This window comes from Chenopodium album, chromosome 23, assembly GCF_948465745.1.
Source record: "Chenopodium album chromosome 23, dcCheAlbu1.1, whole genome shotgun sequence".
NCBI lineage: Eukaryota > Viridiplantae > Streptophyta > Magnoliopsida > Caryophyllales > Amaranthaceae > Chenopodium > Chenopodium album.
The window spans coordinates 32,088,116-32,109,655 of NC_137856.1; the positions used below are offsets into that span (position 1 = coordinate 32,088,116).

General features: G+C 34.4%; 2 protein-coding genes across 3 annotated transcripts in view; both read right to left on the minus strand.

Annotated features, from left to right (window-relative positions):
- Window positions 1-13,862, minus strand: part of LOC145606768 (structural maintenance of chromosomes protein 6A-like) — a 28,027-nt gene extending 14,165 nt beyond the window's left edge. Inside the window, exons 1-15 of one of the 2 annotated variants that reach the window (XM_081662596.1) lie at window positions 13,567-13,862; window positions 13,343-13,448; window positions 13,077-13,210; window positions 12,428-12,483; window positions 12,257-12,343; window positions 11,743-12,051; window positions 9,987-10,106; window positions 8,688-8,822; window positions 3,908-3,984; window positions 3,534-3,609; window positions 2,647-2,721; window positions 2,374-2,478; window positions 1,387-1,556; window positions 1,206-1,308; window positions 611-723 (exon numbers count right to left, since the gene is read on the minus strand). In XM_081662596.1, coding sequence (XP_081518722.1) covers window positions 611-723; window positions 1,206-1,308; window positions 1,387-1,556; window positions 2,374-2,478; window positions 2,647-2,721; window positions 3,534-3,609; window positions 3,908-3,984; window positions 8,688-8,822; window positions 9,987-10,106; window positions 11,743-12,051; window positions 12,257-12,343; window positions 12,428-12,483; window positions 13,077-13,210; window positions 13,343-13,448; window positions 13,567-13,717 — 1,817 coding nt within the window. In that variant the 5' untranslated portion in view covers window positions 13,718-13,862. Of the gene's footprint in view, window positions 1-610; window positions 724-1,205; window positions 1,309-1,386; window positions 1,557-2,373; window positions 2,479-2,646; window positions 2,722-3,533; window positions 3,610-3,907; window positions 3,985-8,687; window positions 8,823-9,986; window positions 10,107-11,742; window positions 12,064-12,256; window positions 12,344-12,427; window positions 12,484-13,076; window positions 13,211-13,342; window positions 13,449-13,566 lie in introns of both variants that reach the window. The other variant, XM_081662595.1, reaches the window with a different exon arrangement.
- A 5,437-nt stretch (window positions 13,863-19,299) lies between these two features.
- LOC145607385 (F-box protein At5g49610-like) lies at window positions 19,300-20,625 on the minus strand. The gene has a single exon (XM_081663055.1). It carries the CDS (start codon window positions 20,623-20,625, stop codon window positions 19,300-19,302), a length of 1,326 nt encoding a protein of 441 aa, XP_081519181.1.
- Between the last annotated feature and the right edge of the window lie 915 nt (window positions 20,626-21,540).

Consider the following 21,540-nt stretch of genomic DNA (forward strand, 5'->3'; position numbering starts at 1 on the left):
GAATTCGCAACAAATAGCATCTGTTCACGTTGTCCTCCTTACCTCTTAATTTAATTTGAAAGCACTGTTTTTGCTTTCCCTCCCACCCCAACCCCAGGTGGACAAGTGAGGTTTAAAGTATAATCTGAATCGAGTATTAATCAAATAGAAAATTAGCACTCTTTGTAACTCATGAACTTAGAGTTATCTAATGAACAAATTCAGAACTATTTCAATTCCCTAGAGAAGGTTCAGCAGGTACTGCATAACAATAAGAAAGACAAAATGATTAATATTTTAATTAAAATGCTTATCTGAAGCATATTTGTGAGTACATATTCTTCATTATTTTTACTTCCAATTAAACATCGATTCTATGATTATGTGGTTTGAGATGTAGAAGTGTCTAGGTGAGCATTGAAGTGACTAGTAAGGATACCATACCCTCTCGAAGTGTCAAGTGTGCAATATGGCTGTGGAAGATAAATGAAGAGTCAAAATAATAAAGGTCAGCATGGAACCTCCAAAGATTCATAGAAGGGTACATGACATCATCACCGATGGCCTAGTATATCATTGCTTAATTTCAATCATAACAATTACAGCTTAGTAAGGAGATTGTTAGTCTCACATTTTATAGCCATCAGAAGTATAAACCTCCTTCAAGTTTGAAACCCTTTCTTCAAAAGCAACAGTTTTGCCCATGTCATAGTCCTTAACAAGAACTTGCCTCTCTGCACTACCCTGAAACAAAAAAAAAGAAAAAACATATAAGAAGACCACTAGACCAGAATCGTTGTTGTACTAATAATAATGCATCCTCTCTTGACTTTTGTAGTTTACACTTCTTAATTAATTTGGTCCATTTTTCTTTTACCTAGGCCAAATTATTTATAAAAATCTCACTTACAATAAGGAAGAGAACAGAGTTTCTTTTTTTTTTTTTTTTAAAAAAAGGTAGAGCCAACTCCAGGTATCACTATTTGCATTTATTTTCATCATATTGTCCTTTCCTGACATCCATCAAGCCCCAACAACCCACAAGGAAGAGAACAGAGATTTTGTTTTTTTAAGGTACAGCCAACTCCAGGTATCAGTATTTGCATTTTTTTCATCATATTGTCCTTTCCTGACATCCATTAATCACTATGAAAAGAACACTAGAAAAAGGAGATGCAAAAAAATCCAGGTAAAATGCTAGAGGTATTTGTAAACATTCAAATTACCTTATCCACCAACACATTTACAACTGTTGCTTTGTCTGAGTGTAAAACAGAAAGGGTAGTAGGGTGTCTTGTTTGAGGAAGTTGGTAGTCTTGAAGGTTGTACCTATATAATAAGCTTGAGTCTATCAACTTCAACCATATGAAAGGATGCTGTCTTAAAACCTTAGGAATTTAGAGCTACCTGGGACGTGAAAAATCATATATGATGATATGAAGGTGATCATAGTGCACTTGTCGGGCACATTTCCTCAGTAGATGTGAATCTTTGATGTTTGTCACAATGAAAGCATTTAGTAACCTTCCAATTGCATTTTCAACAGCAGATGCCCATAGATCGCCTTGAGTCAAATTCTGCAGATCCACCAAGAAACACAAACCATTATTGATTTGATTAAGAGGATACAATCCCCTGGATATAGTTCTACCCTTTTTATTTCGATTTATATAATCATTTCAGGGATATATTTAAATAAACAACTGCTGCATGATATACATTAATATGGATAGCATATGAAACCTCAAAACACCAATAACACATCAAACCAGATTGGTTTTGAAGAACAGAGGCAACCAAAGCCAAGGAACCACTGAAGGCAAAGAATGGGTTGCCACTGATGTCTGTCAGTCTGTGACTGTGACTTCCAAGCTTGACAACATAACAACGCTGAAAATCGAATAAAGGGTAATGCTGCACAGTACACAGTGAGTCTATCCACCCCTACCCCCTCGCTCTTCAAAATAAATCAATAAAGAACCTTGCAGAGATATTGCCATTAGCCCAGCCTTGACCAAAATGGCTACCTACCGCAAAACAGAAAGCCTTAAACGATTACACCTGTTATTGAGACATATTATGCTAGCAGTTTGCCATTGCTGACTGTTAGAATTGAAAGGAACAAAACACCAGAAGAATTAAGACCATCACATTTACCATTGCCATTACAACTCCGTCACTACCCTAGTGACTCAGCTTTGCCCATATTAAATTATATATTCAAGAGTAGAACTTGCTCATGCATTATCAAGTGTTAAACGAATGTTGTCTATTTGACTCAAATATTTTCAAAAAGAAGATACGAGTAAAAAAAATTTAATACTAGCACAAAAAATTAAAAGATGTATAGAACGGGCAGAGTCAAGGAATTAGGCATTGTTATGTTTTTCTTACCACATGGACACCAATAGGACCAATGGGTGGACTTTGAAAGTCATTACAGCGTGACTCTATTATGCGCAGAAGCTGAATCACCTTTTCACCACCGAAAGCAGTAACCTGGAACAAAGATAGCATATACATAGAGAAGCTTTTAATTAGGCATCCAAACTACTCTCCAGTAAATCATCTAGTCATCTTAATATAACTTACAAGATATACGGCTGAAAGCTACCCATTTAAAGCAAAGAACAAGGTAAAATATATAGCTGGATTTATCTTTATTACCTTATTAGTTTGATTTCGCTGAAGCTCATTAATTTGGGAGTTATAATCACACAGCTTTCGTTCATGTTCATCAACCTGGCAACAAAGAAAAAAGTTACTATATGTAACCAGGAACCTCCACTTTACAGATAATGTCTAAGACGAAGAAATAAAAAACATCATAAAAAATTAAAAGCACCAAGGACATGTGCATCATCCAAAAAAGCAGGAGTCCTCCGATGAAACCTATTTTCCTTTGCATATACAAAAAATGATTATTTACACATCTTCTACAGAATTCCAGCAAAATTTAAGGGCCATATATATACTTCATGCAGGCACTTATTTTTTTTTTCCTGCCTATTCAGGCGTATTAACCAGAACCTAAAAAGAAGCTCTTAAATGATTCAACCACTTTGAATTCTAACCCAACTTTATTTCCACATTATCTTTGAGATTGCACATTAGAACAGCACAAGACCTCATATATTCGAAGGCCTAAGAGATAAAGAAGCTCTGCTATATTTATTCTAGTAAAATTATTCTAGAGTTTTTTCACCAAATACCCCTAAAATTTGACAGAACACCCATACGCTTTCAAACGATCAATTTTGAAAAATTGGGCATGGCCTTACTTACAAGGGTAAACTCTTCGTTAACTAAAATCCTCCAATTTCAGCTGAAAATTTCTAACAAACCTAAATAAGCCTTTCCTCACTCTTTAATTCATCCAATCCTTCAATCTTCAACACTTCAACTTAAAAATTATTGGTAATTACACAAATGAGATTAAGTCCTTTCTATTTTAAAATAAATAAAAAATAAAAAAAAAAACCAAAAAGGAACTATATTCAGAAAAAATGAAGACGCATAAGTTCTATAAATTTGATCCAAAAGAACAATATAACCTGTTCCTTAATCTTTCTTATATCTTCCTTTCTTGCATCCAAACTTTCTGACAAAGCTGCCTCATCTTCCTTCAGCCTGAACCATAATCCACAGCCAAAATTAAATAGTGTAACTTAGCATGTACTCCTTCTGTCACACAAAGAATGTACATGCATAATTTTCATTAAATTTAAGATATATCAGGACTACTCTTTCTAGACGTGCTTTATAAATAAATGCCCATCACCGTATATTCATCAAGGAAAGTGAATCATGTGTAACGTTAATCTCATTATTTTCATAAAATTAGTACAGAATAAAACAGATTAAAACAAATATATCTAATTATTGGCAAAAACACATTAATACCAAGCAGAGGAGCCAGAAAAGCAACCTTGTCAACAATGCATCAGCAGACTTTACTTCATCTTGAAGTTCTTTCAGTTTTTCCTGAACCCTAGATTCTTCAGCCTGAGGCAGATAAAATAAATAAATAAAGAACACTAATAAAAATAAAGCTTATATCACATTACTAATCGAAGTCACAGTCTATATTTTGCAGTTTACTTATTTATTTACTAGTCGAAGTAACAGATAAAATAAATAAATAAATGCTTGGAAGATTGAATATGGAGGCAATCCGTCTTATGAAACAGTTAATATAGATTTGTCGTGATACGAAGGATTATTATTTGTAGTTTAATGATATAGAGAATGCCTAAGATAAGGTACCAAGGGAGATACGTTGGTGGGCTTTAACTAGAAAAGGCATCTCGTGGTAATATATTGATATCATTAAGGAAATGTACTCGGGAGATAACGTAAGTGTGTTATAATTGGAGTTCATCAAGGTTCTACGTTTAGCCTTTTTCAATTTGTCATAGTCATGGATTAATCGACAAGTTCAATTGACAAGTTCAATCCAATTTTATTACTTTTAGATTTTCTCTCCTCCAAGTCACAGTCTATATTCTGCAGTTTAGCTAGCAAGCAAGCATGGCAAAGAACCATGCATCTTTTGCGCTATATCATGTCATCAATAGTTGTAAACCTTGTAATAATGAAGCCTTTATGCAACTAGTATTTCCAATCACCATCAATGCCAGAAATCACCTACCATCAAAGGTGGTTTTTATTTGCCTACATGGGAAAAATAGGTTTCAAAAAGGCACCTATTGAGGCAGGGTCAAAAAAAGTAATCTAAACCTACGAGAAAATTAAGAAAAAAACACACGATTGGCATGGTAAAGATTTGTTCATTACAGTTCAACATAGAGCATCAAAATCTCCAAGCAAGTCAGTGAATGCAAGTCATTGAAGGCACTAACCCACAACTGCTACTACGCATATTACAAGTGTGAAGTATGCCAAAGGCCCTAACCCAAACATAAGTACTCCGTAAGTCACCACCGATCAAAAATGTTAATGCCCCAATATATTATGATATACTAATTGGTGATTATAGTATTATTTATTTTAGAGAATAATTATAGTAAATTATAGAAAGCTACATGACTAATTATATATGAACATGTGCTTAAAATAAGTTTAGTAACTTCATTATAAGTCCAGCCATAATTGTTTTAACTATATAATTTAAAGGAAAATTTCACAAGAATAATCTAACCTTTGCCTCGTTCACCCAAAATAATCCATAATCCTAAGTTTACTACTTATTTTCTCCTACCAACCCTAGGAGGTCACCCAACCCTTTACTACCGATAACCATCCACGTGGCACTTCCTTATTGGCCAATTTTTATTTTTTAAATTATTTTGAAAATTCTGAAAACTGAAAAGAAAAAAAATTAAGATTTTTCTCTCCTTCCCCTTCCTGCTGGTTTCTCTCTCCTTTCCCAACCTCCATAATCACCCACCAACACCACTCAACACATTATCCATGACCACCAACACCACCACCTACCACAACCTTAACATACAAACATCACCACTCAATATAACAACCACGACCAACCCACAACACAACCGCAAACAATACCCACAACATCAACGACTTACAACCACCAATAACCCACGACAGCGCGCCGCAATCAACACCAACCAAAAAATAACCCCTGCTTATTCCTGCCATAATTGAAGACGCATGCCCAATTTAGCCACAAATTCAATTGAAAGAGAGAGAAGAGAAGAAATATTACGGTTTGACGGGGATGTGTATGTAGTAAGAGGAGTTTCATAAGGGAGGGGAAGGGGTGACGAGAAGGTTGGTGAGGTTGGGATTTCAGGCTGGGTAGGTGGGGTTGGGGTTTCGGGGTATGGGTGGGGTTGGTGGTTTTGAGCCTGGGTAGGAGTGGGGAAAGGGTTTTGGGTCAGGGTTTGGGTGGGGTAAGTGGAGGGGGAGATATGGCGGCGTTGAGTGTAATGGAGTTGAAGAAGAAAGAAGGAAAAAGGAGGGAAAAAATAAAAATAAAATAAAAAATTAACAATTTACCTGAAGTCAAATAGGCTTGGTGTAAGAGAATAAGTAGTAAACTTAGGATTATTCCAGGTTTAGCAAAAGGTTGGATTATTTTGGGAGAACGAGACAAAGGTTGGATTATTCTTGTGAAATTTTCCTAATTTAAATTCTGGCGATTATGGGTTAGTAAATGGTATACTGTATAGTATATAGAGCTGAAGTTTGTAACTAAGAGTATTTATAAATTAAACTTAGTAAAATGATAAATACTATAAAGGACAAATTGAACTAATCTATTCTAAGCATCTTATGTCAAAAGTCTAATATTAATACCATTTTAGAAAATAATTTGATGCTTATATGTCTGCTGCATAAAGCGATACCGTTTTTATTTAATGACCCTATTAATCTAGATTCAAATTCCAATTATTTCACTAAGGCCAACTTCAAAAAAATTAGACCTTTAAAGTCTAAAAGGTTAATGTTTGTCCTAGAGACGATGAGGGGGAAAAAAGAAATCAAGGGAGTATCGTATTGCTAATGACCTAATGTTATAAAGTATGATTTACAATAATAATAACATTAATATTATTTAAATTATGTATAATCATAAAAACAACAACAATAATATTTTATATACCATCCAGGTAGTATTAGTATCATTCTTATATTGCTTATAATATAAACACTATTATTACTGACTTAGCAATAGTAGATATAAAGAAAAATGAAATAGGTTGCCAATAGTGTAGTAAGTGGTTTCACGGGAATCAAACAAGCAGGCAGCTGGTTCTTTAAGAAAAAGCATTTTCTTCTAAGATATTGACTTTTATTTTTAGGAAAATTAGTAAATAATAATCCCAACTTTGTTCCATTTTCTTTTAATAATCCCAACTTTGGGGGTTGTTTATTTTCTTTAATCCCAAACCATTCAACAAAAGTCAATGACCTGCTATCACAAGTTACGTGACACGTGTCACATTGTGATTGGTCCAAAAAAGAAAAAAATTAAAAATAAAAGAAAAATTTTTTTAAAAAAATGAAACCCCCACCAAACCCCTCCACCACCGCCCACCGGTTTTTCAAACCCCAGCCGCCCCTATCCACCTTAACCCACCGAAAAACTTACCCAACCCCTTTACCCCACCGGTGAACCCAACCTAAGTACCTAACCCTCCCGTCAGCCAGCCGCCACCTGCCTTCCCGTTCACCCCCTCTCTCCTCAAAACAACCAATAAAAACCTCCCTCGTGGCTTCAAATAGTTCAAAAGCCCACGACACCCTTTCCCCCACCAACGAAACACCTGTCTCAGGAGATTCGAGGGTTGGGGGAGGGGTTTCGTGGGCTTTCGGAGCGGCGGGGGAGGTTTTAGATGCATGCATCCAGGAGAGAGAGGGGGTTTACGGGGATGTGATTCAAGGGGAAGGAAGGGGAAGGGACGACGAGACAGGAGTGGTGGCAAGGCAGCGGCGAGAGGAGGGGTATGGTGTGGTTTTCCAGCGCGGCCGCGTGGGTAGGGATTGGGGCTGCTAGGGTTCCGGTGGGCGGTGGGGGCTGGGGTGGTCAGGGAAGGAAAGGGGCTGGGATTTCTATTTTTTTGAATTTTTTTGCTGTTTTTTTATTTTATTTTATTTTATTTTTTGGCTAATTAGATCTCAACACGTGGCAATATAAAAGAAAAAAAATAACCTTTTCAACCGGTAAACGGTAAAAGGGATTGAAGAAAGTAAACAACCCCCAAAGTTGGGATTATTAAAAGAAAATGGAGCAAAGTTGGGATTATTATTTATAAATTTTCCTTATTTTTATCCAACAATAAAAACTTTTATACAGTGACATGAACCCATTCGTTTCAGCAGATTCCTGAGGAATCAAGAAATTTTAATACAATTTAGGATATACAGTGAAATCAGTCTGACGACATATACATATTACCTATTTACCTACATTCCCAAAAGTTTTTTCTAGTGATATGGTTGACACACATATAAGGCAATTGGAGATAGAATGTGTTGATGTGGTGAATGAGTATAAGAAAAATAAGGATAAAAGCAAGAGTGTAAGGTGGGTAGTGTAAAAAAACGATGAAAAGGAAAGAGATAGTGAATGGAAAGACGTAAATATTGTGGAGTAAAGGGTAAGGTAGTACATGAAGTTTGCAGGAAAAAAAAATAATAAAAATAATAAAAATAAAAATAAAAAAAATCATATTAAAGATAACTTAGGAATATCTGGATATAGATCAAGTACCTTATAATAGACCGGCTTCAGGGGGGGTAATTTGGTAATGCAAGTCAGCCACAACCTATGTGGGTCTATGCTAGAAGGACAGTCAACAAGCAACAAGAGCAACAGCAAAGGGCAGCAGCAGCAGGTAGCATTTCAAGGCCTCAAGACTCCAATTAAGTAGAAGACAAAATCAATCAAGAAGAAGGGAAGGAAAGGAAGCAACCTTAGTCCTATGATGTTTATTTATGTTTGTCTAAATTAGCTAAGTTTCACATGTTAAGCCTTAAGGTCATCTTTGACCGGCTTAGTATAAGTAGAATGAGTAGTGTTAGTGGAAAATTAGGCATTAATTGGGTTATTTGAAATAGAGAGTTGCAACCTCAAGTTGCTAATGGGAGAGTTGTAGGCTAAACCTACTACCTTTGTAAGCTTTTAGCCATTATCTATCAAATTATTAAGCCTTTATCTCTATTAATTCTTAGGATTCATACAATCTTTACCACCAAAAAATCAGTCGATAATATACCTGAGTGTTACGCATATTTTGCTCTTGTATATTTTGAATTTGCTGCTCTAGGGACTCCACACGCTTCGTCATCTTCTGGACATCAGAGATTATTTGATCGTATTCTTGCATTAATTCCATCCTAGATTTCTTTGCCTAAAATTCACCAATTAGCATACAGACAGCCCAATCAAATGTTAGCATATTCAACTGGCATAACTAGTGGAAAACAGAAGACAAATCTGAAACAAGATGGAGAAACGTATATGATACTCCCTCAAAATAGATGGTCATGTTCCCAAAAAAGCACTTTCCTCACTTTGCTTTTCAAATCAAAAAATTGACCATTGATATACGGTGTGTGTGTGAGTGGGGGGAAGCAATCCATGATTCCCAACATAATACACACTGCTATATTCACCTTTGACAATATTTGTATTTTTAATACTGATTATAAGAAATGCCAACAGTCGCCACTTGACCTCAAAAATATAAGGTGGGTGATATAGTAGAAAAGGAATTAAAATTAGAATTGTATACCCTAAGATGCACGTCTACTACTTAATCTACATCTACATACGCAGGATATGTAGCCATAATAATAGTCTGAAGTACAAGACTGTTCAGATAACACTGGATTAAAATAATAATAAAAAAAAAAAAAAAATATCCCTATGGTCCTATAGAAAATATAAATAAGTCTTCAAACTACAAAGTTTCAATCCTAACATTATTAAAACTTAATCGATGTATTTTAATTCTTAAGACCACAAGCACCCACCCTGGAACCTTGACCTGGAGACCTGCTTAAATTTAGTTAAGGATACTACTGTATATATACTAAGGAAGACAGCTCTAAAGTCTAGTCAGTAGTGCCTCAAGCATTAATCTATATGTAAAATAAGCTAAGAATACAACTTCATTCCTTTGCATCTTCATAAAAACTTTGCTACCTTTACATAATATCGAGCAAAGGTGATAAACAGTTTAACAAAAAAAAAAATTAAAAACAAAGATAAAAAAAACTGAAACCCTGAATTGACCAAACAAGGCTTCTCCAAGTCTGGTAGTAGGAGACTAATTAATTGTGAAGAAAAAAAAAGCAATTCCAAAGCATAAATTATCTCTTAAGGTCTACCAACCATTTCAGTGACCAAAGGTCTTCTCTTATGTTAATGCTTTTGCAAAAAAAAAAAAAAAAAAAATCATTTACTCATTGCTTCAAGATAATTTGTACTCATTACTCCCTTGATTGAAACCCCAAAGCTCTCTTGACAGAACACTCTCCTATTTATGTACAAGTAGGAAGAAATTACATACCATGGATAGATTATCCTTCAACTCATCCTGCAATCTATTCACCTCTGATGTTTTTTGCGCCAATTGCTCATGACGACTTTTCATATCTGTATAGCTTTTTTTCAAGTCTTCAATCATCTCCTGCAACAGTTGTCTCAAGTATTTAACTGTAGGTAAGAGGCATATGTCATCTATTTCTCTTCAGCAAGTGAACAAAGATCATAAACAAACAACAACAAAGCCCTAGTCCCAAAATGATGGGTTGACTAACATAAATCGTCCTAAGGAACCACTTGATTGTATAATTGTAGGGGAAAAAAGTGTGTAAATTGAGAAACAGATAATAGTATACAAATAAAATTAAAGTTCAAAGAGTGGCAAGTCTTTTCCACAATTCGAACTAACTTTCCACGTCTTCTTTCGCCTCATCAATTAAAACAATATCATGCAAACATCATGCACCATGATATATCATCTTGAATTAAACTTGTCAGCCATGACAATGACAAATTGAAAAAGGCTAAATGTAGAACCTTGATGAACTCCAATTGTAACACACTTACGCTAGTTCCCTAGTACATGTCCTTAATGATGTCAATATATTACCACGATATGCCTTTTCTAGTTAAAACCCACCAAAGTATCTCCCTTGGTACCTTATCTTAGGCATTCTCTATATCAATAAAAAAAAAAACAATTATTAATCCTTCTTATCACGACAAATCTATATTAACTGTTTCATAAGACAGATTGCCTCCATATTCAATCTTCCAAGCATTTAAGTCAAATTAGTATTCCGAGATAATAATCCCTATCCATTTTGCAATCACTCGTTCCCTAAGTTTCATAGTATGACTTAATTGTTTGATCTCTTGATAGTTGGCACAATCTTAGACATCGCCTACGATCTTATACAAATGTATTTAAGCATTTTTTTTCCTCCACTTTAAAGGCGTCTTATAACTTCCTCAAATTTTGTTGAAAAATGTTGTCAACCATTCAATTCCTCTACTTCTCAAATATCTCCAAACTTCAATAGGAATGCCATCAAGATCAACTGCTTTCTTCAATCCCATCTTTTTAATGTCATTTTGACTTCAAAAAAACCCACATTAAATAAAATTAGAAAAAAAAAAACAAAAACAAAAAAAAAAGGTACAAACATTAGCAAATTGAAGACAATCAGATCAAGTACTTTGAACTTATTGAGGTCTCACACGTAGTTTTCAAATAAACCAAATGTAGGAAAACACGCCAAACCTAATCATCAAGCTGGAAAACATGCCCATTATAAAATACTTTCATGGCATTGCTAGTTTACAATCAAAAACAGCTCCATCAATATGATATCCATGTAGTTAAAATATAATGGTTTGCTTTCCAGTGAAAATATAAAAAGTTCTTCAAACAGTTTTAATAATATGTTTCACAGTCAAAATTAGGAATTTTAAATTAATCCATTACTGTTTGAATAACATGTTTAACTGTTCCTTGCTTTGTGACTTTTAGCACTACCAGGTAGGAGCTTATAAATTATAACATCCATGTAAGTTATCTGTTGATCTCATGTATTTGTAGAAATTTCAGCTGATAGTCAGTACAGCTTATTGATTGATATTACTTTGGAAACAACAAAGTAAATTAACTTAGTATGACAATTTTTTCACAATTAAAGTAAAGGACACTTTATTTAGAATACGTCATTTGAAATCACAGCTAAGACCAATAATTTAATTATCATGAAATAAAGAAAGATGTGACTTAGAGTTAGACTTACAAGTCTTTGATTAATTTCTGCTTGGCAGGTAGGAATTAGCAATTTCCGTTTTTCAACTAGTGCCCTTTGCTTCAATAATTCCTTGTCTACATCATAGACCCAAGACCAAGCCAGCTTATACTTCATTAATTTTACTCTATCTGATAATTCTTCAACACGCTCAGTGTTTTTAATCTTTGCTTGCAATTCATTGAGTTCCCTGACAACAGGCTCAATGGATCTCTCCAATTCTTGGACTAACTCATCAGCAGTTTCCAGAGCATGTTCAATTGCTTTCAATAGATCATCAACTTGCTGAAGAAGAGTTGCCTTGAAAAAAAACTAGAAAATTGTTTGAGTATAAGTGAGGGCCCTTGACAACTATACTTTCCAAGTAAATGATTAATTAAAAACACAAGCAACCATTGGCCACAAAGAAGATAAAGCAGATATGAATGGCATATCATCATCCACAAACACCTTAGAAACATCAAAACTGAACCCCAACAATTAACTTCTCGATGTATGCTCTTACCTTGAACTTGTCTTTCGCACTTCCGGACTGTAAAAATTCCCTGCTTTTGTCTTGAGTCATAATTACACATGGATTCTCAACATCTATCTGTAAAAATTAAAACAAATTACAAATAATTTGCAGTTCATTATATACCAATATTACAGGTGACATAAGAAAGAACAAACTCACGTTAAAATGCTCCACAAGTTCCCGAAGCTCTTCCTTCTTGTTAGAAACCCTTCTGCCTGTCCACGACAAAGAAATTGTAAGTATCAGCAAGTTTAATAGCAATAACAGTACAATAATAAAAGGATGTTAAAAAAAAAAAAAAAAAAAAAAAAAAAAAAAAACCTTATCTTGAATTAAAAAATATTATCAATTGTTCCCCAAGCAAAAACAAAAATTAAAGTTGTTTGTTCTTGTTGAGCATCATATACATATAACTCACTATAGTTTTAAACTACAATTTAAAGAACTATTAGGAGTAAAAAGTATGAGACATAGTCACAAACAGCGCAACATAAAGACTGATGATCTAGTAAAGCAAGAACCCCAGTAGCCCCTTTGGCCGTAAAGTGCTCCATAGTTTCTAACTTTCTATGTGAAACATAAGGCACACCAACTGACCAACCTAGTTCAACATATCATGGCAATTGGCATGCAAAATGCAATGTAATATATTGATGATGTAATAAATAGATAAATACATGGTATAACTTGCTCCCATCCCCCGCCCCACACTTCACTATTACTGATTTCGGATATATATGTGGTTCACTTATCAATATTACACATAAGATAATTCCTTTAGAAGACATAATGAAGCTTAAGTACGAACCTTGGTGATCCTTTAGCACAAGTGTACTAGATGATTCAGTGATCCTGCGCTCAATAATTATGCATTCACGATAAGATTCTACTTTAAAAGCATCCATTCCTTCATTCTTTAGTACCACCTGCACCAAAGCATAGCTGCCCGAAAGACAATAATCGCGCTTAAGGTTACCGTAAACTTGATCACATATACATTCAATATCTTAACTTAACACATTGTAGCATGAAAAAATTACACATAAAGAGATGAAAAGTTGAAAGAAAGTAAACCTGCAACCAGTCTTAATAAAATCTTTCAAAGTTGAAGCTCGATTAGTGGCCTTAGCTCGAGACCCAAAAGCAACACATAATGCAGTTAGAATCGCACTTTTTCCACCTAAAATCATACAAAAATTTCATTTTGCACCAAAAAAATCACAGAATCAAAATTCCCCTCAAATTAGGGCAAAAATTAACGAACTGGAATCGAAAATTGAGGTGAGAGAGACACTTACTGCCATTTTGTCCGGTGATAAAATTGACAAAATCGCCGAATTCGATCTCCAAATTGCTGTGACACATGAAATTCTCCAGTTTAATTCGGCGAATTGTGCCGGCTGTGATTGAACGGTGAGGTTGAGTGCTTAAATTATCAGAATCTTCCATGTCTTCAGTGGTGGAATTGAACTCCAATTCCGCGATTACGAACCCTAGGAATTGGGGATTTCAAGGGTTTTGAAAACAAAATGAAATTTTGAGAGGAAAAAAAAGGGTTTTTAGGTATTTTGGCCCTTTTGGCGGGAAAATACACTCGGCTTGTAAAGCTTGTTATGGAATTCTTGTATGCGGTTAGCCCTTAGTTTTACCGCCGTTATAGATTAGTGTGGTCCGTATGAGTGACGGTTGTTGACCAATTGACTAGTACATACTCCGCATATGTAGTCCGTTGATTAAAGTATATTATACGAAGTATTTCGTATATGTCAAAAAAAGTACTCCGTACTTCGTAAATGTCAATGCAAAAATTTGATTAGTGATAGTAATTTTATCGTCATCAACAAGTATAAATTATAAAAGTTTACAAATCGAAACAATTTAAACAAAGTAACAAGTATCTACACTTTTGTTTTTAATTATATATGTAACGATCAAACATTGGTTAATGTAAGACGGTACAAAAGTCAAATTGGGACACCTACTATATCTACAAGGAACTTAAAGATCACGTAGATATTATAATCCCTTTGGCACTTAATATTGGACCTTTATAAACAAATTTCACATGAATTAAGAAAATAAAAGATTGAGGATTTGTTCACTTCAGCTTGATATCAGTTCAATTCAACTCCAATCACTTCAGTTCAGTTTAGTTCCAATCAGTTTAGTTTAGTTCAGTTCAGCTCAATAAATGTGAACAGACCCTAAGTGGCTAAGTAGTAAAAGTAGATTGGAAAATTAAATTCACCTGGATAGTAAAAATTAGAGAGAGAAAGTAATAAAAGTACATATAAAAGTAAAATTACGTGGAGAAGTTAATTTTACACAAATTTTTTTTTTTTTAAATTAGAGGGTACTCCGTATTTAAATGCGAAATGAAGTTATCATTTTCGGACTATACTTTGGCCAAATGGGTCAAAAATTAAGGGACAGTCGGACTGAGGCAGTATATTTCTTTTAACAAGACATGCAGATATTATTGGATAAAAGGATTCGGGTTAGAGGGATAGGCACTTTTGGCCTTTAGGGTTCGTTGATTCCCTTATCCCTCCACTCTTAAAGGGCCTATTCCGATCCTCTCTAACCCGAAATGGATTTACTTGTGAAAAGTTTCAGCCCCTCTTCTTCTTACCTTTATACCGAAGTAAAAAAAGAATTTGAGTCAAGTAGTGAATCTAGTGATAACGTTTGCTCCTAGGTTTGAACTTTGAAGACATGATGAGAATAGAGAAAATGACTATTTACTTTACGTGGTTGGATGGATTAGGATTGAAAGATAAAGATTGAGAGATGATTTAAATAGATAGAGTAGTTAAATAATTGTTCGTCCCATTAAATTGTCTCATTCAATCATATTTTGTGAGAGCTTTACCATCGAAATTTCACAACATTTTTTTTTAAACAAATGTATGAACTAGATGCCCATATTTTATATGAGTTGTAATTTTTTTTTTTTTTTTATCCAATCAATTTTGGATAATACATACGGAGTAGATTATATGTTATGATTGTTATCTGCTTATTCTCTCAATCTAATATTTTATATGTCACAATTATTTTAATCATAAAAAGAAAAAAAAAAATCTTTTTTCATCTAATTAAATATTTTAGTAATGACTAATTATTATCTATGTACCTAATCTAGTTTTGAAGCCAAATCCTACATAGCGCGCTAAGGCCATGTTCTTTTGAGCTTCTGGCAGAGCAGAGCAGATTGAAGCAGAGGAGGGAAGAGTAGATTGAAGCAGCTATTTTTAAGTACTATTTTTAAACAGAGCAGAGCAGAACAGATTGAAGCAGAGCAGAGCAGATTTTAGCAGAACAGAGCAGCTCTAAAGAACGGGCCTAATTGTGACATACCATGTAAGACTTCAAGCCAATTATACACATTTTAGCTCAGCTAGTTACTTTGTACCTCCAATGATTAGGTACTAGCTTAGCTTCCTATATTAGATGAGCACCACTTTCTCAATTAGTTTTTAGAGTTTTAGTCCAATGGTCAAGCAAATTTAAAAATTGCAACTAGTTCCTACCTACAAGTCTAGAGATGTCAATAGTACACCCGATCCGACCTGAAAAATATCCGATTTAGATTTGCACTCGTGTGGACATAATAATTTGACATGACCTCAACTTTAAAAATTGACCTGACCCGACATGGCCTCATCAGACCCGATCCGATCATCCGTATTGACACCTCTACCTACAACTATTAGAGATCTTTAATACTTGTACATATTAGTTCAATATCCAAGATGCAACAAATAATAAGATGTTTCATAAGCCCCTACAACACTACCAAATTAAAAACGATGACTACCCTAACATTGGCACCTCTAAAGTGCATAAGAAATAAACAAAATTGGAAAAACATAAACCCCAATAACACATCCCGCGTAATTCTCACATTTAACTCATTTCAGTTCACTATAAGAAACCTAACCAAAATATTTCTTTCTAAATCCCTGCAATTCTCAAGAAACTTCAACTCAACAATGCTTCTGTTCAACAAAATAAACCGAAAAACATTTCCTTTCACCTAGATTTCATCCAGCTAATCAAATTCGAAAAAGCGCTTGAATGCTTACATGATCCCAAATTTAATCCTTCTGGGTTAGGTATTCTGAACATTGGTCATGAAGGAATGACAATTTCTGCCAAAAGTCAAGAAACTCAAGTGTTTGGGAGACTATCTGTTAATTCCTCTCTGTTAAAGGAATTTGTCTGTCATGCCCCTGTTTCTGGAAAGCTGATTAGTATAAAGCAAATGCTTCAAATTCTGTTTAACAGTGGCGGATCCAGGAGTACATAGAGTTACAACTGTACCCCCATTCCACAAAAAAAAAAAAAAAAAAAAAAAAAAAACTGTTAAGAATAGAGATCGCCTTTATGTAATAGGCGGTCTCTTAGGTACTGTTATGCAGTATACCGCAACACCCAATCAGCCCGCCTTTTATGTTAAATTTAAAGACACCGCCTATGTAAAAATTTGGTCTCTTAGGTTATTTTTTTAATACCCTCCACGCTAGAAGCCCAAAAGTTTCAAAGTAGTACTTTTTGATCAAAGAGAGCCACTGTTACAAAAACAGGTCTCTTAAGTGATATTGTTAATTTTTCCCACACAAGATTTGCACTTTTTATCAAAGAGACCTACTTTTACAAATAATAGTTCTCTTAGATAAAAAAATTTCCTCACAACTATAATTCTTTTTTTTTGACGGGCCTCACATCTATAATTCTTAATTTTAAGTCTTATTGTCGGAAGATAGGGTGTATCCGTGTATAGTACTCACAAATATTAATACAAAAATTTAGTTAGGTAAAAATTATTACGCTCCACATATTACTTTTTATTTTGTAATTTGTCTTTTATTAAACGTAATTTCTTACCCCCATTCCTCAAATCCTGGATCCGCCACTGCTGTTTAATGGTAGTCTTAATCGAGGTTTTACATTCTCGCATAATAATGGCGACAACATTCTGTCTGTCGTATATGGTAAGAGGTTTCACTTATAATGAATTTGGATAGTGCATGTATATAAATAAAGAGTGTAGGATGGAATTTGTTATGTGTAATCGGCAATCTTGTTTTTTTTTTTTTTTTTTTTTTTTTTTTTTTTTTTTTTTGTGAAGTAATCAGTAATCTTGATAAGTATGCTTAATATAATGATAAACAGTAATATTTGAGAAGAATATTCAGTAATCTTGATTACACTTTACACATGTATAGTTTAATTGATAGGTATGATTAATGATGATATAATGTATGGATATGTACTTTGAATGATGGATAATTGGATATAAATATATATTATAGTTTGTTACGAAGTATATTATATATGTAGTAAATTACCCTTTAATCCATAGGTTAACCCTAAGCATTTAAGTATATATATGAGTTTGACTCCATGGAAAAGCCACGGCAAACATTGCTTTGATGGTATAGACATTGTATAGTAGTTTTGGGGTGGTGTGGCGTTCTGAGCTGGACCACAGCGAGAGGGGAGACCGGGAGAGACGAGCAGTCTGAGTGACAGGGCTTCAAAGAAAGGGATAGGACTATAAGAGGGTGAAAGCCTGATATTAATTAGTTACTGTTGTTTAATTAGTTGGAGGGATTTTTGATAAATTTGTTTTTTTGACTTGCAGAGGTAAGTGTTAGCATATGAGTGAGGATAAATGGTGATAGGAGTGAGGGAGCCGAGATGTGTGGAATATAGCTTAAATGGGTGTTTGGGTTCTGGGTTTAGGCTCTTCAAATAATCTTAGTTAGCTACATTGAAACCAAAAATGTTACAAGGAATTATGCTGAATTGTTGCATACAATCAGTACATGAATGTATATCAGCTAGTTCTTTTGATGATGTTAAATGGAAGTACTTATGGAGGAAGATGCTATATTGTTGTTGCTGATGCTCTATTAATTAATCACAGGCTCAACCGGTAGGGTAAGGAGGTTGGAGTTCTTGGCTAATAATTCCCTGAGCAACTTTCCAGATATTAAAGTGCAAAAGTTCTGTTTCTGTTAGCTCTGCTTTCATGAAGGATTTGCTGACAAAGGCGAAACAAGAGGCATTAAAATCACCTCAAGTGCAGCTTGGGTTGACTGTTAATGAAGTCACAAGGTTCAGTATAAGAAATTCCACTGGTTCTCATGATGTTTTAGATCATAACGATGTGATAATGTCAGTGCATCAGATCAGGCCAATGGAATTGGCAAGACTTGCTGCAGATTCTATCTTCTTTTGTTTCATCAGTCAACCCAAAAATACCTGTTTATTTGGCTTCAGGTTTGCGCCACTGGGTGATTTGGTATTCACTATTCAGCATCAACTGCAAAGCATATCCTGTGGTGCTATGATCTTACTCATCTACCCCATGTTGACATATTGCATATAGCTATGTTGTGGATATACCTATGTTGATAAACTGCTTTTTTTTTTTTTTTTTTTTTGTTGGTTAAAAGCTTCAAATTGCTTACTGTTGGTGGTTTATCAAAAGCTGATATCACTGATAATGTCATAGTACTTGAGAGTTTGTCATTAATTAGGAAGAACACCTCAGCTTGGTAGCTTAGTTTGTTTTAACATCATACACCATTTGTACTTGGATGATTCCATGAATACTCGAATTTCTCTCTATTCACTGAATATTGGTTGCAAATAAATCATTTGAACAGATAGCAATATAATATAAGTTGAATATTGTTATTAAAAGTCTGAATGTTTTGGCTCTTAAAAAGTCTGATTATTGTTTCATCACTTTCTGAATGCTGCTCTATGATCCTCTGAATATTGCTTCAATATATCACTTTTTGAATATTGGTCTTCAAATTTCTGAATATTTTCCTAAATATTAATAAGTCGAATATTATTGAGTTGAATATTGTTCTTAATTAGAAAAACTGAATATTGATGTACTATAAGCCACTACAACACTACCAAATTAAACACAAAAAAAAAAAAAAAACTACCTGTAATGAACAATTACATATCAAAATAAGCTACATACTACATTATTGGCCTTGATACTAAATGTGTGGAACAATGGTCGGCCAAAGCTCCATGACAAAAGATTCGGCTGTAAAAGATTGTCCATGAAATATGGGGTGTTCGGGCATTTTAACATCACCTACAGCTGAGTCAGTCTTCATATTATATAGGACGTACTTCCTTCCTCGATAGGAACTGTTGCATTTCACAAAACAAATATCTCCATTGGTTTCGCTGTTAAAGCTGTTCACCATATTTAACCAAGGATTGTCCATTACCTGAAACTTGATATCCCACTTACCATTCTTGTAGTCCGTAAGTTGATAAACAGAATATATCCCTTCCGAGAAACAGATTGCGTTCTTCACGCTATAAGTAGCCAGTCGAAGGTGCCCTTCACTTAGCTCGAAATGACTGCCATTGTATGCTAATTCTTTAGGGATGGGAATTGACCTACACTCATAAGGTTCATTTAATGGATCATATGCAATGAGGCATGAGCCACCATTCCAATGGAACATCCCTTGGTAGACTACGATTGTGCCAAAATCGAACGTATCAGTATCATATTCAGTGTCGTATGTACCCCTCGATGGTCCCAACGACCAACACGGACCTGGTGGGCAAGCTACACTATATATGTCCCAACATCTCGTCTGTGAAGAGAAAAAACGAGTGTAGAAAAAGTCGTCTTTTTTGTGGCGTTTAAGCTCAACCTCCAACACAATGAACTCAACCTTATGAGGAAAATTGGGGTCCAAGGAATAGCACATGAACCCGACATAGCCAACTTTAAAACTCATACGAGAAGTCAACGGAGGAATTTTACACCAGTGCCTTGTAAGGGGATTACATACGTAATATTCACCAAAGGGACGAAAAAATTTTGATCTGAAAACTCCCTTGCATAGTAATAAGCCATGAGAATTCCTCACAATTCCAAAGCTTCTGAAACGATCCTTGAGTTTAAAGGGAAGGAAATTAAATGAAAAATCGAAGAATTTGCCGCTTGGATCAGAAATCGGAAATTGATTAACGTTATGATCAGATGAATAAAATACATGTGGCATTGGTAGAGAACCGTATAATCCTGATGCCGAAGCCATATCCCAACTAAAAACATGATAAAGTATAAAATGATGACGCAGTTGCAAGTTTTTGCGGCGTTGAATGTAGGAACGAACGAAGCTAGAATCGGATATCAAAGCAAGCCAACGTTTCGAGATACACTTGCAACGGAACACACCTTCTAATGGAAGTCTAACCAAAATCTCAACAATTTCATCGTCTTTCAAATCATCGATTGTTGATATTGATGCTGCAACTTTCTGTTTTTTGTATGTAATTATACCCGCGAAATCCATTAGTCGTATGATGGGATTTTGGGTTTCTTTTTTATGATTTTATTAATTGTTACACCTCTCCTTCCTTTATCTAAGAGCTTATATAAAGAGATCGATTATTCTATTAGGTTTAGGATATATAAAATATAATGTACAAGTTGAATAATATTAGGAATTGAAGTTGGGTGGGCCTTGCTTAGGTTCAACGTCAATTTTACTTTGGGATGCAATTTAAAGACCTTTCGCAATTACTCTTCAAAAGTCCGATATCTATACTAATATATTAAAAGGCGTTCCTAAGAACGTCCACGTGTCACGTAAACCCTCTTCACTACACCACGTCACCTACTCAACTATTCATTACGCCATGTGGCTCTCCTTCCATTTGTTTTTCATTCCATGTCATGGACTCATCATAATAAAATAAAAAATAAAAAGTTCTCCACAAGAATTGAACCCACAACCCCTAATTCTAAAACTAAGTATCTTACCACCAAGCTATGTAGTTTTTTATGCAATCTTTCAATACAAAATATTAATATGTAGCAAATGACAATATAAACAACAAATTTAATTACAAGAAAATTAAATCATACATTACAATATATATTAATGTTCAATTCCATGTAATAATCCGGGGCATCACCCGGGCCCAAAAACTAGTTGCTCTTTACAAGACTGAACATTGCCTTGTTCTTCTAAATATTGGTTTCTAATAAATCATTGAACATATAACAATACAAGTTGAAATTGTTCTTAAAAGGTCTGAATATTGGTGAATAAAAATCTGGATATTGCTCTAAAAAGTTTTGATATTGTTCTGATTTTTTATGAATATTGGTTGCAAATAAATCATTTGAACAGATAGCAATATAAGTTGATTATTGTTATTAAAAGTCTTAATATTAACGTATAAAAGTCTGAATTTTGCTCTTA

Bases quoted from the DNA above. Each gene is read 5' to 3' on its own strand.
- LOC145607385 (XM_081663055.1), bottom strand. From the start codon at position 20,625: ATGGATTTCGCGGGTATAATTACATACAAAAAACAGAAAGTTGCAGCA.